Source organism: Tachyglossus aculeatus, chromosome 5, assembly GCF_015852505.1.
Source record: "Tachyglossus aculeatus isolate mTacAcu1 chromosome 5, mTacAcu1.pri, whole genome shotgun sequence".
Lineage (NCBI taxonomy): Eukaryota > Metazoa > Chordata > Mammalia > Monotremata > Tachyglossidae > Tachyglossus > Tachyglossus aculeatus.
This window is the reverse complement of record NC_052070.1, coordinates 6,673,710-6,690,604: the sequence shown is the minus strand read 5'-3', so window position 1 is coordinate 6,690,604 and position 16,895 is coordinate 6,673,710. Positions and strand designations below refer to the sequence as shown.

General features: G+C 44.9%; 1 protein-coding gene across 1 annotated transcript in view; it reads right to left on the bottom strand.

Moving 5' to 3' along the window:
* Positions 1-9,036: 9,036 nt before the first annotated feature.
* The window catches only part of GKN1 (gastrokine 1), a 30,933-nt gene continuing 23,074 nt past the window's right edge, over positions 9,037-16,895 (bottom strand). Inside the window, exons 5-6 of the mRNA XM_038746415.1 lie at positions 12,617-12,755; positions 9,037-9,131 (exon numbers count right to left, since the gene is read on the bottom strand). Coding sequence (XP_038602343.1) covers positions 9,037-9,131; positions 12,617-12,755 — 234 coding nt within the window. The remainder of the gene's footprint in view (positions 9,132-12,616; positions 12,756-16,895) is intronic.

The window sequence follows — 16,895 nt, the reverse complement described above, 5'->3', positions numbered from 1 at the left end:
CACACAGTAAGCGCTCAATAAATACGATTGATTGATTGATTACTGTGTGCAGAGCACTGTACTAAACGCTTGGAAAGTCCAATTCGGCAACAGATACAGGCCCTGCCCAACAACGGGCCCACAGCGTTGAAGGGGGGAGACAGACCACATAACAGAACAAGTGGACAGGTATCAACACTTGATAGTCGCCCCATGGTTTATTTGATAATGACAAAATAATAATAATAATTGCGGTGTTTTGTTAAAAGCGCTTACTAGGTGCCAAGGACTGTACCAAGCGCTGGAGTGGATACAAGGTGGACACGGCCCCTGTCCCATGTGGGGCTCACAGTCTTCATCCCCATTTTCCAGCTCACTCCTGTTTCCCTTGACCGGGAAAATCCCCGCCGGACTCCACGATTCCCTCCGATTATCAACCCGACTCCTTCCTACCATAGTCCTCCTCCCAGCGAGGCGTCTACTTCATCTTCCTCCTCTTCCTCACCTCCTCAACTCCCTGCCATCTGGCTTCTCTCCCTCCCTCATTCCACTCTCCATCCCCCCGTCTTACCTCCTTCCCTTCCCCTCAGCACCTGTATATATGTATATATGTTTGTACATATTTATTACTCTACTTATAAAATAGAGTAATAAATAAAATATAAAATGCATAATTATTTATTATTTATTACTCTATTCATTTTACCATCCCCCTCATCTTACCTCCTTCCGTTCCCCACAGCCCCTGTATATGTGTATGTATGTTTGTACAGATTTATTACTCTATTTATTTTACTTGTACATATCTATTCTACATTTATTTATATATTTATTTTACTTGTACATATCTGTTCTATTTATTTTATTTTGTTAGTGTGTTTGGTTTTGTTCTCTGTCTCCCCTTTCTAGACTGTGAGCCCGCTGTTGGGTAGGGACTGTCTCTATATGTTGCCAATTTGTACTTCCCAAGCGCTTAGTACAGTGCTCTGCACATAGTAAGCACTCAATAAATACGATTGATGATGATGATGATGATGATGACCGTCTCTAGATGTTGCCAACTTGGACTTCCCAAGCGCTTAGTACAGTGCTCGGCACACAGTAAGCACTCAATAAATACAATTGATTGATTGATTGAGGGAGGACCGTGAGCCCGTTGTTGGGTAGGGACCGTCTCTATATGTCGCCAACTTGTACTTCCCGAGCGCTTAGTCCAGTGCTCTGCACACAGTAAGCGCTCAATAAATACGATTGATTGATTGATTGATTGATTCCCAGGCCCGGGCTCAGGTCACAAGTCCACCCCGCATCCTTGGGAAGACATATTTATTACTCTATTTATTTATTTATTTTACTTGTACATATCTATTCTATTGATTTTATTTTGTTAATAAGTTTGGTTTTGTTCTCTGTCTCCCCCTTCTAGACTGTGAGCCCGCTGTTGGGTAGGGGCCGTCTCTAGATGTTGCCAACTTGTACTTCCCAAGCGCTTAGTACAGCGCTCTGCACACAGTAAGCGCTCAATAAATACGATTGATTGATTGATTGATTCTCCATTTCCATGGGTGACCTTCTCTGGGCCTCAGTTCCCTCATCTCTCAAATGGGGATGGAGACCGTGAGCCCCACGTGTTACAGGGACTGCATCGAACCCCATTTGCTTGTATCCACCCTAGCGCTTAGTACAGTGTCTGGCACCTAGTAATCACTTAACAAGTATCATTATCATTATTATCTCATCACTGTGTCAGCGGACATGAGCCACCTTGCCTCCATTTCCCCCTCATCTGCACACAGACACACCATTGTAGGCAGGGAATGCATCTGTTTATTGCTGTATTGTCCTCTCCCAAGCGCTTAGTACAGTGCTCGGCACACAGTGGGCGCTCGACAGATACGACTGAATGAATTTAGCTTGATCTCCCAGCCTGATTTCGGGGTCCAAGGTGGCCCATGTCCGCTAACCCAGTGATGAGATAATAATAATGGCATTTATTAAGTGCTTACTACGTGCAAAGCACTGTTCTAAGCGCTGGGGAGCTTACAAGGTGATCAGGTTGTCCCACGGGGGGCTCACAGTCTTCATCCCCACTTTCCAGATGAGGTAACTGAGGCCCAGAGAAGTGAAGTGACTCACCCAAAGTCACACAGCTGACAATTGGTGGAGCCGGAATTTGAACCCATGACCTCTGACTCCAAAGCCCGGGCTCTTTCCACTGAGCCACGCTGCTTCCCATGGTAATGATATTTGTTAAGTGATTCCTATGTGCCAGGCACTGTACTAAGCACAATATGTTGCCAATTTGTACCTCCCAAGCGCTTAGTACAGTGCTCTGCACATAGTAAGCGCTCAATAAACACAATTGATGATGATGATGATGCAGTCCCTGTAACACGTGGGGCTCACGGTCTCCATCCCCATTTGACAGATGAGGGAACTGAGGCCCAGAGAAGTGAAGTGACTTGCCCAAGGTCACACAGCAGACGAGTGGTGGAGTCGGGATTAGAACCCAGGTCTTTCTAAGTCCCAGGCCCAGGCTCTACCCTCTACACCATGCTGCTTCTCCAGTTAATAATTGTGGTATTTGCTAAACGCTTACTATTCATTCATTCAGTCAGTCAATCGTATTTATTGAGCGTTTACTGTGTGCAGAGCACTGGACTAAGCGCTTGGGAAGTACAAGTCGATGGGTGTGCAGGGAACGTGTTTGCTACTTCTGTTGTATTTTGCTCTACCAAGCGCTTAGTACAGTGAGTCAATCAGTCAACTGTATTTATTGAGCACTTCCTGCATGCAGACCACTGTATTAAGCACTTGGGAGAGTATAATAATAATAATAATAATAATGGCATTTGTTAAGCGCTTACTATGTGCAAAGCACTGTTCTAAGCACTGGAGGGGGATACAAGGTGATCAGGTTGTCAGCTTGTACTTCCCAAGCACTTAGTACAGTGCTCTGCACACAGTAAGCGCTCAATAAATATGATTGATTGATTGATTGTCCCACGGGGGGCTCACGGTCTTAATCCCCGTTTTCCAGACGAGGTAACTGAGGCCCAGAGAAGTGAAGTGACTTGCCCAAGGTCACACAGCTGACAATTGGCGGAGCGGGGATTTGAACCCATGACCTCTGACTCCCAAGCCCGGGCTCTTTCCATTGAGCCACGCTGTTTCTCTACAATGCGATAGATAGACACAACCCCTGCCCACAACGAGCTTACAACTACAGTTCTCTGCACCCAGTACAGTGCTCTGCACATAGTAAGCGCTCAATAAATACGATTGATGATGATAGTAAGCACTCAATAAATACAATTGATTGTTTGACTGCCAGGCACTGTACTAATCGCTGAGGTGGATACTAGAATTAAGGGAGGATGCACAGAAAAGTCCTGCCTGGATATCGGCATTAGAGCTCTGCACACAGTAAGTGCTCAATAAATATGACTGAATGAATAGAGCAGCAGTGGCGTTCAAAACACTCCCTCCAGACCTTCCTCCTAATTTTGTTATTTGTTCAGTGCTAAAGAAGTTCAGTTCTCACTCCCATCTGACCCGATGGGACCACAATGAGCCATCTTTGGCAACTACCTATTGGATTCCATTTCTGAGTAATGACTATTATTATTGTTATTATTGTTATTATTATTATTATTACTATTATTATGGTATTCATTAAGTGCTTACTATGTTTTTTATGGCATTTGTTAAGCGCTTACTATGTGCAAAGCACTGTTGTGCTGTTTATGTGCTCAGGTGGTTACAGGAAAATCAGGTTGGACACAATCCCTGTCCCATGTGGGGCTCACAGTCTCCATCCCCATTTTACAGATTAGGGAACTGAATAATAATAATAATAATGATGATAATAATAATAATAATAATGGTATTTGTTAAGTGCTTACTATGTGCCAAGCACTGTTCTAGGCTCTGGGGTAGATACAGGGTGATCAGGTTGTCCCACATGGGGTTCACACTTTTAATCCTCATTTTACAGATGAGGTAACTGAGGCCCAAAGAAGTGAAGTGACTTGCCCAAGGTCACACAGCAGCCAAGGGACAGGGCTGGGATTGGAGAAGCAGCCAGGGCTGGGATTGGAGAAGCAGCGTTGCTCAGTGGAAAGAGCCGGGGCTTTGGAGTCGGAGGTCATGGGTTCAAATCCTGGCTTTACCAACTGTCAGCTGTGTGACTTTGGGCAAGTCACTAAACTTCTCTGGGCCTCAGTGACCTCATCTATAAAATAGGGATTAAAACTGTGAGCCCCCCCGTGGGACAACCTGATCACCTTGTAACCTCCCCAGGGCTTAGAACAGTGCTTTGCACATAGTAAGCGCTTAACAAATACCATTATTAATATTATTATTATAACCCACATCCTCTGATTCCCAAGCCCAGACTTTTTCCACTAAGCCACACTTCTTCTCTTAGCCCAGAAAAGTGAAGTGACTTTCCCAAGGTCACACAGCAGACAAGTGCTAGAACAGTGCTTTGCACATAGTAAGTGCTTAACAAATAAAATTATTATTATTATTATTATTATTATTATTATTAGGCTGAGCCGGGATTAGAACCCACATCCTCTGACTCCCAAACCCGGGCTCTTTCCACTAATTCCCGCTTCTTCTCTTAGCCCAGAGAAGTGAAGTGACTTTCCCAAAGTCACACAGCAGACAAGTGCTAGAACAGTAGTTTGCACATAGTAAGCGCTTAACAAATACCATTGTTATTATTATTATTATTATTATTATTATTATTATTAAGAGGCTGAGCCGGGATTAGAACCCACATCCCTTGACTCCCAAGCCCGGGCTCTTTCCATTAAGCCAAGCTTCTTCTCTTAACCCAGAGAAGTGAAGTGACTTTCCCAAGGTCACACAGCAGACAAGTGCTAGAACAGTGCTTTGCACATAGTAAGCGCTTAACAAATACCATTATTATTATTATTATTATTATTATTATTATTATTAAGTGGCAGAGCCGGGATTAGAACCCACGTCCTCTGACTCCCAAGCCCGGGCTCTTTCCACTAAGCCATGCTGCTTCTCTTAGCCCAGAAAAGTGAAGTGACTTTCCCAAGGTCACACAGCAGCCAAGTGCTAGAACAGTGCTTTGCACATAGTAAGTGCTTAACAAATACCATCATTATTATTATTATTATTATTATGTGGCAGGGTCAGGATTAGAACCCAGGTCCTCTGACTCCCAAGCCCGGGCTCTTTCCACTAAGCCAAGCTTCTTCTCTTAGCCCAGAGAAGTGAAGTGACTTTCCCAAGGTCACACAGCAACCAAGTGCTAGAACAGTGCTTTGAACATAGTAAGCGCTTAACAAATACCATCATCATCATCATCATCATTACTATTATTATTATTATTATTATTATTATTGTTATGATTAAGTGGCAGAGCCGGGATTAGAACCCACGTCCTCTGACTCCCAAGACCGGGCTCTTTCCACCAAGCCAAGCTTCTTCTCTTAGCCCAGAGAAGTGAAGTGACTTTCCCAAGGTCACACAGCAGACAAGTGCTAGAACAGTGTTTTGCACATAGTAAGCGCTTAACAAATACCATTATTATTATTATTATTATTATTATTATTAAGTGGCAGAGCCGGGATTAGAACCCACGTCCTCTGACTCCCAAGCCCGGGCTCTTTCCACTAAGCCAAGCTTCTTCTCTTAGCCCAGAGAAGTGAAGTGACTTTCCCAAGGTCACACAGCAGCCAAGTGCTAGAACAGTGCTTTGCACATAGTAAGCGCTTAACAAATACCATTATTATTATAACAAATACCATCATCATCATCATTATTATTATTCTATTATTATTAAGTGGCAGAGCCGGGATGAGAACCCACGTCCTCTGACTCCCAAGCCCGGGCTCTTTCCACTAATCCACGCTTCTTCTCTTAGCCCAGAGAAGTGAAGTGACTTGCCCAAGGTCACACAGCAGACAAGTGGCGGAGCCGGGATTAGAACCCGTGACCTTCTGACATCCAAGCCCGGATTCCACCCACAGCACCAGGCTGCTTCTCAGAAAACACCAAGGCCAAAGGAAAGAATGAAAGAAATGAAAATGTGTTTCCACTTCACTCCGCAATGGACACCTTTTTCCCATTGTGGGAATGCTGGGAATAGTTCAAATCGGAGTGGGAAATCCGCCGGAGGGATAATTTCAGGCCGGCTGATGGATTTCGCCTCATCTTCGCTCTCTTCCTCTCTTCCCTTGAGATCTGCAAAGCGTCGGCAAGCGGCATGGCCTAGTGGCTAGAGCCCGGGCCCGGAAATCAGAAGGTCATGGGTTCTAATCCCGGCTCTGCCACTCGTCTGCTGGGTGACCTTGGGCAGATAATAATGATCAAATCAATCAATCGTATTTATTGAGCGCTTACTGTGTGCAGAGCACTGGACTAAGCGCTTGGGAAGTCCAAGTTGGCAACATCTAGAGACGGTCCCTACCCAACAGTGGGCTCACAGTCTAGAAGGGGGAGACAGAGAACAAAACCAAACATATTAACAAAATAAAATAAATAGAATGGATATGTACGAGTAAAATAAATAAATAAATAGAGGAATAAATCCGTACAAACATATATACATATATACAGGTGCTGTGGGGAAGGGACACAGAATAAATAGAAGTAAAGGTAGATGCGCATCATTAACAAAAGAAATTATCTCACCTCACTGCTCTCCTTCTCCAATCCAGCCTGACCATTTTTGGGAGAAGGAGGAGAGGGAGACAGAGAGGACGGGAAGGGAAGAGAGGAGGAGAAAGGAGATCCATCCATTCTCTCCATCCCCATCGTCAATCAATTAATCAATCAATCGTATTTATTGAGCGCTTACTGTGTGCAGAGCACTGGACTAAGTGCTTGGGAAGTCCAAATTGGCAACATATAGAGACGGTCCCTACCCAACAGTGGGCTCACAGTCTAAAAGGGGGAGACAGAACAAAACCAAACATACTAACAAAATAAAATAGACTAGATATGTACAAGCAAAATAACAGCACCTGTATATATGTATATATGTTTGTACATATTTATTACTCTATTTATTTATCTTACTTGTACATATCTATTCTATTTATTTTATTTTGTTAGTATGTTTGGTTTTGTTCTCTGTCTCCCCCTTTAGACTGTGAGCCCGCTGTTGGGTAGGGACTGTCTCTAGATGTTGCCAACTTGGACTTCCCAAGCGCTTAGTACAGTGCTCTGCACACAGTAAGTGCTCAATAAATATGATTGATTGATTGATTGATTGAAATGGAGAGGAAGGGAGAGGGATGGGAAGGCAAGAGGGGATGGACGTCTCCTCTCTGGCACCCAGCTGTTGTGTGGTGATGATGGCATTTGTTAAGCGCTTACTATGTGCCGAGCACTGTTCTAAGCACTGGGGTAGATGCAAGGTCATCAGGTTGTCCCACGTGGGGCTCATCCCCATCTTCATCCCCATTTTACAGATGAGGAAACTGAGGTGAGGAGAAGTTATTACTTCACTTCTCTGGGCCTCAGTTACCTCCTCCATAAAATCAATCAATCAATCATATTTATTGAGTGCTTACTGTGTTCAGAGCACTGTACTAAGCGCTTGGGAAGTACAAGTTGGCAACATATAGAGACGGTCCCTACCCAACAGTGGGCTCACAGTCTAGAAGGGGGAGACAGAGAACAAAACCAAACATATTAACAAAATAAAATCAATAGAATATTCATTTCATTCACTCAAGGTGATCAGGTTGTCCCACGGGGGGCTCACAGTTTTAATTCCCATTTTCCCGATGAGGGAACTGAGGCCCAGAGAAGTCAAGTGACTTGCCCAAAGTCACACAGCTGACAAGTGGTGGAGCGGGGATTTGAACCCATGACCTCTGACTCCAAAGCCCGGGCTCTTTCCACTGAGCCACACTGCTTCTCTATAAATGAGGGATGTGAACAGAAGTGGTGTGGGGCTGGGAGGGGGAATAATAATAATAATAATAATAATGATGGCATTTATTAAGTGCTTACTAAGTGCAACGCACTGTTCTAAGCGCTGGGGAGGTTGCAAGGTGATCAGGTTGTCCCACAGGAGGCTCACAGTGTTAATCCCCATTTTACAGATGAGGTCACTGAGCCCCAGAGAAGTCAAGTGACTTGCCCAAAGTCACACAGCTGACAATTGGCGGAGCCGGATTTTGAACCCATGACCTCTGACTCCAAAGCCTGGGCTCTTTCCACTGAGCCACGGTGCTTCTCATGAAGAAAGCCTGCTGTTGGGTATGGACTGTCTCTATGTGTTGCCGACTTGTACTTCCCAAGCGCTTAGTACAGTGCTCTGCACATAGTAAGCGCTCAATAAATACGATTGATTGATTGATTGATTGATTGATGATTGAAGAAAGGGAGTGAGTCAGGGTGACGCAGAAGGGGGTGGGAGATAAGGAAAGGGGGAAGCAGCGTGGCTCAGTGGAAAGAGCCCGGGCTTTGGAGTCAGAGGTCATAGGTTCAAATCCCGGCTCCTCCAATTGTCAGCTGTGTGACTTTGGGCAAGTCACTTAACTTCTCTGGGCCTCAGTTCCCTCATCTGTAAAATGGGGATGAAGACTGTGAGCCCTCAGTGGGACAACCTGATCACCTTGTAACCTCCCCAGCGCTTAAAACAGTGCTTTACACATAGTAAGTGCTTAATAAATGCCATTATTATTAATACTAATAATTCATTCATTCATTCATTCATTCAATCGTATTTATTGAGCGCTTGCTTTGTGCAGAGCACTGTACTAAGCGCTTTGGAAGTACAGGTTGGCAACATAGAGAGACGGTCCTTACCCAACAGTGGGCTCGCAGTCTAGAAGGGGGAATTCAACTATGATTACTACTTCCACCGCTTTTTCTTCGTGAACTTTTATTGAATCCCCCAGACAACGGTGGAAAGCGCAGAGGGGTGGCTCAGCCAGGCTTGGTTGTTCCTCCAGATTGGAAGTTAAGAGGAGGGGGCGAGGGCCGGCAAGCAGACGGAGGGTCTCTCAGGGGTCTCTCACAGCCCAAGACGCTCCCCCCAGTCCCCGCGGCTCGGACTCAGAGACCTGTGATCTCACCACAGAAGGAGAGAACCAGGTTGCACAGGATTCGGGCTTCGAAACAGGGTTTGGAATCCATCTCTCCAGAGGCTCCTTCAACGGGAGGAAAGAAACAAGAGTTAGGATGGGAGAAACTGGACTTTTTTTTATGGAACTTGCTAAGCGCTATGGCCTAGGCACTGTTTTAGACGCTGGGGTAGATACAGGCTCACCAATCCCTGTCCTACACGAGGCTCACGGTCTCAAGCCCCAAGGTCACACAGCAGGCAATAATAATAATGATGGTATTTGTTAAGCACTTACTACGTGCCAAGCACTGTTCTAGGCGCTGGGGGAGATACAAGGACATCAGGTTGTCCCCCGTGGGACACTTCGCTTCTCTGGGCCTCATCATCATCAATCGTATTTATTGAGCACTTACTATGTGCAGAGCACTGTACTAAGCGCTTGGGAAGTACAAATTGGCAACATATAGAGATAGTCCCTACCCAACAGTGGGCTCACAGTCTAAAAGGGGGAGACAGAGAACAAAACCAAACATACTAACAAAATAAAATAAATAGAATAGATATGTACAAATAAAATAAATAAATAAATAGAGTAATAAATATGTACAAACATATATACATCTATACAGGTGCTGTGGGGAAGGGAAGGAGGTAAGATGGAGGGGAAGGAGAGGGGGACGAGGAGGAGGGGGACGAGGGGAAGACACTTCACTCCCCTGGGCCTCAGTTCCCTCCTCTGTAAAATGGGGCTCACAGTCTCATTTACTTCCTCTGTAAAATGGGGATTAAGATTGTGAGCCCCACGTGGGACAACCTGATTTCCTTGTATCTCCCCCAGCGCCTAGAACAGTGCTTGGCACATAGTAAGTGCTTAACAAATCCCATCATTATTATTATCGCCTGCTGTGTGACCTTGGGCCAAACAGCCAGTGCTTAGGACGGTGCTTGGCACATAGTAAGCGCTTAACAAATACCATCATTATTATTATTATTATTATTTACCTAGGACAAATCACTTTACTTCTCTGTGCTTCAGTTTCCTCATCTGCCAAATGGTTCTTTCTCCTACTTAACGCTGTAAACCCACTGTGGGACCCAGTTATCTTAATCCCCATTTTCCAGATGAGGGAACTGAGGCCCAGGGGAGCGAAGTGTCTTGCCCAAAGTCATCATCATCATCATCAATCGTATTTATTGAGCGCTTACTGTGTGCAGAGCACTGGACTAAGCGCTTGGGAAGTACAAGTTGGCAACATATAGAGACAGTCCCTACCCAACAGTGGGCTCACAGTCTAAAAGGGGGAGACAGAGAACAAAACCATACTAACAAAATAAAATAAATAGAATAGATATGTACAAGATAAATAAATAGAGTAACAAAACTTGTACACATTTATTACTCTATTCATTTTATTAATGATAATAATGTTAACTGCTTACTATGTGCACTGTATAATGAAAATTATAATTATAATGAGGACAATTGTTAAGCGCTTACTATGGGCAAGGCACTGTTCTAAGTGCTGGGGAGGTTACAAGTGATCAGTTTGTCCCCCGTGGGGCTCAGAGTCTTCATCCCCATTTTCCAGATGAGGAAACTGAGGCCCAGGGGAGTGTAGTGTCTTGCCCAAAGTCATACTTGTACATATTTATTACTTTATTCATTTTATTAATGATAATAATATTAACTGCTTACTAAGTGCAAAGCACTGTGTAATGAAAATGATAATAATAATGATGGCAATTGTTAAGCACTTACTATGGGCAAGGCACTGTTCTAAGCGCTGGGGAGGTTACAAGTGATCAGTTTGTCCCCCGTGGGTCTCACAGTCTTCATCCCCATTTTCCAGATGAGGGAACTGAGGCCCAGGGGAGTGAAGTGTCTTGCCCAAAGTCATACTTGTACATATTTATTACTCTATTCATTTTATTAATGATAATCAATCAATTAATCATATTTATTGAGCGCTTACTGTGTGCAGAGCACTGTACTAAGTGCTTGGGAAGTACACTTGTGTAACGAAAATGATAATAATAATGACAATCAATCAATCAATCGTATTTATTGAGCGCTTACTGTGTGCAGAGCACTGTACTAAGCGCTTGGGAAGTACAAGTTGGCAACATATAGAGACAGTCCCTACCCAACAGTGGGCTCACAGTCTAAAAGAATGACAGCATTTGTTAAGCGCTTACTATGGGCAAGGCACTGTTCTAAGCGCTGGGGAGGTTACAAGTGATCAGTTTGTCCCACGGGGGGCTCACAATCTTAATCCCCATTTTACAGATGAGTTAACTGAGGCGCAGAGAAGTGATGTGACTTGCCCAAAGTCACACAGCTAACAAGAGGTGGAGCCGCGATTAGAACCCATGACCTCTGACTCCCAAGCCCGGGCTCTTTCCACTGAGCCACGCTGCTTCCGTATATATATCTGGGAATATTTCTATAATTCCATTTATCTATTTTGATGCTAACTGATGCCTGTCTACTTGTTTCATTTTGTTCTCTGCATCCCTCTTCTAGACTGTGAGCCCGTTGTTGGGTAGGGACCGTCTCTAGATGTTGCCAACTTGGACTTCCCAGGCGCTTAGTCCAGTGCTCTGCACACAGTAAGCGCTCAATAAATACGATTGATTGATTGATTTGGTCAAGTCACTTTACCTCATCTGTAAAGTAGAGATTTAAAAAAAATGGCATTTTTTAAGCACTTACTATGTGCAGAGCACTGTTCTAAGTGCTGGGGAGGTTACAAGCTGATCAGATGTCCCACGTGGGGCTCACAGTCTTCATCCCCATTTTACAGATGAAGTAACTGAGGCCCAGAGAAGTCAAGTGACTTGCCCAAAGTCACACAGCTGACAATTGGCGGAGCCGGGGTTTGAACCCATGACCTCTGGCTCTTTTCCACTGAGCCACGCTGCCTCTCTGATTAATCAATCAATCAATCAATCGTATTTATTGAGCGCTTACTGTGTGCAGAGCACTGTACTAAGCGCTTGGGAAGTACAAACTGGCAACATATAAGATGAAAATTCTCCCCCTTTTAGCCTGTGAGCCCACTGCTGGGTAGGGACCGTCTCTATATGTTGCCAACTTGGACTTCCCAAGCGCTTAGTCCAGTGCTCTGCACACAGTAAGCGCTCAATAAATACGATTGATGATGATGATGATGAAGACTGTGAGCCTGATCACCTTGTAACTTGTACTTCCCAAGCGCTTAGCACGGTGCTCCGCACACGGTAAGCGCTCAATGAATACGACTGAATGAATGAACCTCCCAGGGCTTAGAACAATGCTTTGCACATAGTAAGCGCTTAATAAATGCCATTATTATTATTATTATTATTAATGTCTGCTTCCCCCTTCTGACAGTCAGCTAGTTCTGAGCAGGGAGTGTGTCCGTTGATTGTCGTGTTGTTCCCACCCAAGCGTTTAGTCCAGCGGTGGGCGTTCAATAAATACGACTGAAGGAATGAATTCATAGAAATGACCTCAATCGTTCAACCAGGCCCGGGGGATGCGGACAGTCCAGAGAAAAAGTGAATTAAAAACCTCGAACGTCCACTCACCTGCTACTTTCTGGGCGAAGTAAGTGGGGACGCCTCTACAGAGCTCATCGATCGGTCTTCCGAACTGGGCCACGTTCTTGATCCGAGGGGAGAGGACGGCATAAATCAGCCTCCGCCGTGGAGGCCGCGGCTCCGGAGGCTGAAAGGAATCAGCGGTAGCCCGTCAGGCTGCTATCAATCAATTCATCCATCAATCCATGGTCAATCAATCAATCAATCGTATTTATTGAGCGCTTACTGTGTGCAGAGAGTTGGACTAAGCACTTGGGAAGTCCAAGTTGGCCACGTATAGAGACGGTCCCCACCCAACAATCAATCAATCAATCAATCGTATTTATTGAGCGCTTACTGTGTGCAGAGCACTGTACTAAGCGCTTGGGAAGTCCAAGTTGGCCACGTATAGAGACGGTCCCTACCCAACAGCGGGCTCACAGGCCAGAAGACTGGTAAATGGGAACCAGCATGGCCCAGTGGGAATCGGAAGGGAGTCAAGAAGCAGCGTGGCTCAGTGGAAAGAGCCCGGGCTTTGGAGTCAGAGGTCGTGGGTTCAAATCCCGGCTCTGCCACTTGTCGGCTGGGTGACTCTGGCCAAGTCACTTCACTTCTCTGAGCCTCAGTTCCCACATCTGCAAAATGGGGATGAAGACTGTGAGCCCCCCGTGGGGCAACCTGTTCACCTTGTAACGTGAACAGTGCTTTGCACATAATAAGCGCTTTATAAATGCCATTATTATTATTATTATTATTAAGTCACTTCACTTCTCTGGCCCTCAGTTCCCACAACTGTGAAATGGGGATGAAGACTGTGAGCCCCCCATGGGATGACCTGATCCCTTTGTAACCTCCCCAGCACTTAGAACAGTGCTTGGCACATAGTAAGCGCTTAATAAATGCCATTATTTTTTCCCAGCGCTTAGAACAATGCTTTGCACACAGTAAGCGCTTAATAAATGCCATTATTATTATTATTATTAGGAGCCCCATGTGGTGAGAAATGTGTCTGACCTCATTATCTTGTATTAATAATAACTGTGGCATTTGTTAAGCACTTACTATGTGCCGAGCACTGTTCTAAGCGCTGGGATAGATAGAAGCTAATCGGGTCAGACCCAATCCCTGCCCCGCATGGGGCTCACAGTCTCCATCCCCATTTTCCAGATGAGGGAACTGAGGCCCAGAGAAGTGAAATGACTTGCCCAAGGTCACCCAGAAAACCTGTGGCAGAGCCGGGATTAGAACCCACATCCTCTGGCTCCCAGACGCGATCTTTCCACCGGGCCTAGCTGCTTCTCTAGTGCTTGGCACGGTGTGGCCTGGCATTCATTCACTCACTAGTATTTATTGAGCGCTTACTGTGCGCAGAGCACTGTATTAAGCGCTTGGAAAGTACAATTCGGCAACACATAGAGACGGTCCCTACCCAACAACGGGCTCTCAATCAATCAATCAATCAATCAATCGTATTTATTGAGCGCTTACTGTGTGCAGAGCACTGTACTAAGCCCTTGGGAAGTACAAGTTGGCAACATATAGAGACAGTCATCATCATCATCATCAATCGTATTTATTGAGCGCTTACTGTGTGCAGAGCACTGTACTAAGCGCTTGGGAAGTACAAGTTGGCAACATCTAGAGACAGTCCCTACCCAACAGCGGGCTCACAGTCTAAAAGGGGGAGACAGAGAACAAACCAAACACACTAACAAAATAAAATAAATAGAATAGATATGTACAAGTAAAATAAATAAATAGAGTAATAAATATATACAAACATATATACATATATACAGGTCTAGAAGGGATGGCACATAGTAAGTGCTTAACATGGCATGCTAGACTCCAGTGCTTGGCATGATTTTTAGAACAGCCCTGCCTTACCTCCTTCCCTTCCCCACAGCACCTGTATATATGTATATACGTTTGTACGGATTTATTACTCCATTTATTTATTTATTTTACTTGTACATATCTTTTCTATTTATTTAATTTTGTTAATATGCTTGGTTTTGTTCTCTGTCTCCCCCTTCTAGACTGTGAGCCCACTGTTGGGTAGGGACCGTCTCTAGATGTTGCCAACTTGGACTTCCCAAGCGCTTAGTCCAGTGCTCTGCACACAGTAAGCGCTCAATAAATACGATTGATTGATTGATTGATTGATTGACAGCACTTGGCACATAGTGAGTGGCAGTGGGATTATTATCAATATTTTCATTGTTATTAGGAAGCCTTTCCTGAGTGCACCCTCCTCTCCTCTTCTCCTGCTCCCTCTGACTTGGTCCCTTTATTCATTCCCCCCTCATTCATTCATTCATTCAATCGTATTTATTGAGCGCTTACTGTGTGCAGAGCACTGGACTAAGCGCTGTTGGCAACATATAGAGATGGTCCCTACCCAACAGTGGGCTCCCTCCCAACCCCACGTCACCTATGGATGGCCTTGGGAGTCAGAGGTTGTGGGTTCTAATCCCGGACTAGCCTAGACTGTGAGCCTGTTGTTGGGTAGGGACCGTCTCTATATGTTGCCAACTTGTACTTCCCAAGCGCTTAGTACAGTGCTCTGCACACAGTAAGCGCTCAATAAATACAATTGATTGATTGATTGATTGATCCCGCTGAGGTTGTGGGTTCTAATCCCACACTCGCCTGCTGTGTTACCTTCAGCAAGCCACTTACCTTCTCTGTGCCTCAGTTCCCTCATCTGGAAAATTCATTCATTCAGTCGTATTTATCATCACCATCATAATCATCAATTGTATTTATTGAGCGCTTACTATGTGCAGAGCACTGTACTAACCGCTTGGGAAGTACAAATTGGCAACATCTAGAGACAGTCCCTACCCAACAGTGGGCTCACAGTCTAAAAGGGGGAGACAGAGAACAAAAGCAAACATACTAACAAAATAAAATAAATAGAATAGATATGTACAAGTAAGATACATAAATAAATAAATAGAGTAATAAATATGTACAAGCATATATACATATATACAGGTGCTGTGGGGAAGGGAAGGAGGTAAGATGGGGGGCATGGAGAGGGGGATGAGGGGGAGACGAAGGAAGGGGCTCAGTCTGGGAAGGCCTCCTGGAGGAGGTGAGCTCTCAGCAGGGCCTTGAAGGGAGGAAGAGAGCTAGCTATTTATTGAGCACTTACTGTGTGCAGAGCACTGTACTAAGCGCAAGGGAAGTACAAGTTGGCAACATATAGAGACGGTTCCTACCCAACAGTGGGCTCCCTCCCAACCCCACATCACCTATGGCTGGGTTTGGGAGTCAGAGGTTGTGGGTTCTAATCCCAGACTAGCCTAAACCCGCCGAGGTTGTGGGTTCTAATCCCACACTCGCCTATGTGACCTTCGGCAAGCCATTTACCTTCTCTGTGCCTCAGTTCCCTCATCTGGAAAATTCATTCATTCAGTCATATTTATTGAGTGCTTACTGTGTGCAGAGCACTGTACTAAGCGCTTGGGAAGTACAAGTTGGCAACATATAGAGCCGGTCCCTACCCAACAGTGAGCTCTCTCCCAACCCCACATGGGCTAGGGAGTCGGAGGCTGTGGGTTCTAATCCTGGACTAGCCTAATCCCGCTTAGGTTGTGGGTTCTAAACCCACACTCGCCTGCTGTGTGACCTTTGGCAAGCCACTTACCTTCTCTGTGCCTCGGTTCCCTCATCTGGAAAATTCATTCATTTATTCATTCAATCGTATTTATTGAGCGCTTACTGTGTGCAGAGCACTGTACTAAGCGCTTGGGAAGTACAAGTTGGCAACATACAGAGATGGTCCCTACCCAACAAGTGGCTCACAGTCGAGACGGGGGGAGAATGAGGACTGTGAGCCCCAGGCGGGACAACCTGATCACCTTGTGTCTACCCCAGCGCTTAGAACAGTGCTCAGCACATAGTAAGCGCTTAACAAATGCCATCATTATTATTATTATCATACAGCTGGGTAGAGGTATCATTTATTTACTTATCTCTTTTTTATTTATCTCTATTAATGTCTGTCTTCCCCTCTAGACTGTGAGCTCCTTGTGGGCAGGGAATGTTACAATCAATCAATCAATCAATCAATCAATCGTATTTATTGAGCGCTTACTATGTGCAGAGCACTGTACTAAGCGCTTGGGAAGTACAAATTGGCATCACTTAGAGACAGTCCCTACCCAACAGTGGGCTCACAGTCTAAAAGGGGGAGACAGAGAACAGAACCAAACATACCAACAAAATAAAATAAGTAGGATAGAAATGTACAAGTAAAATAAATAAATAAATAAATAAA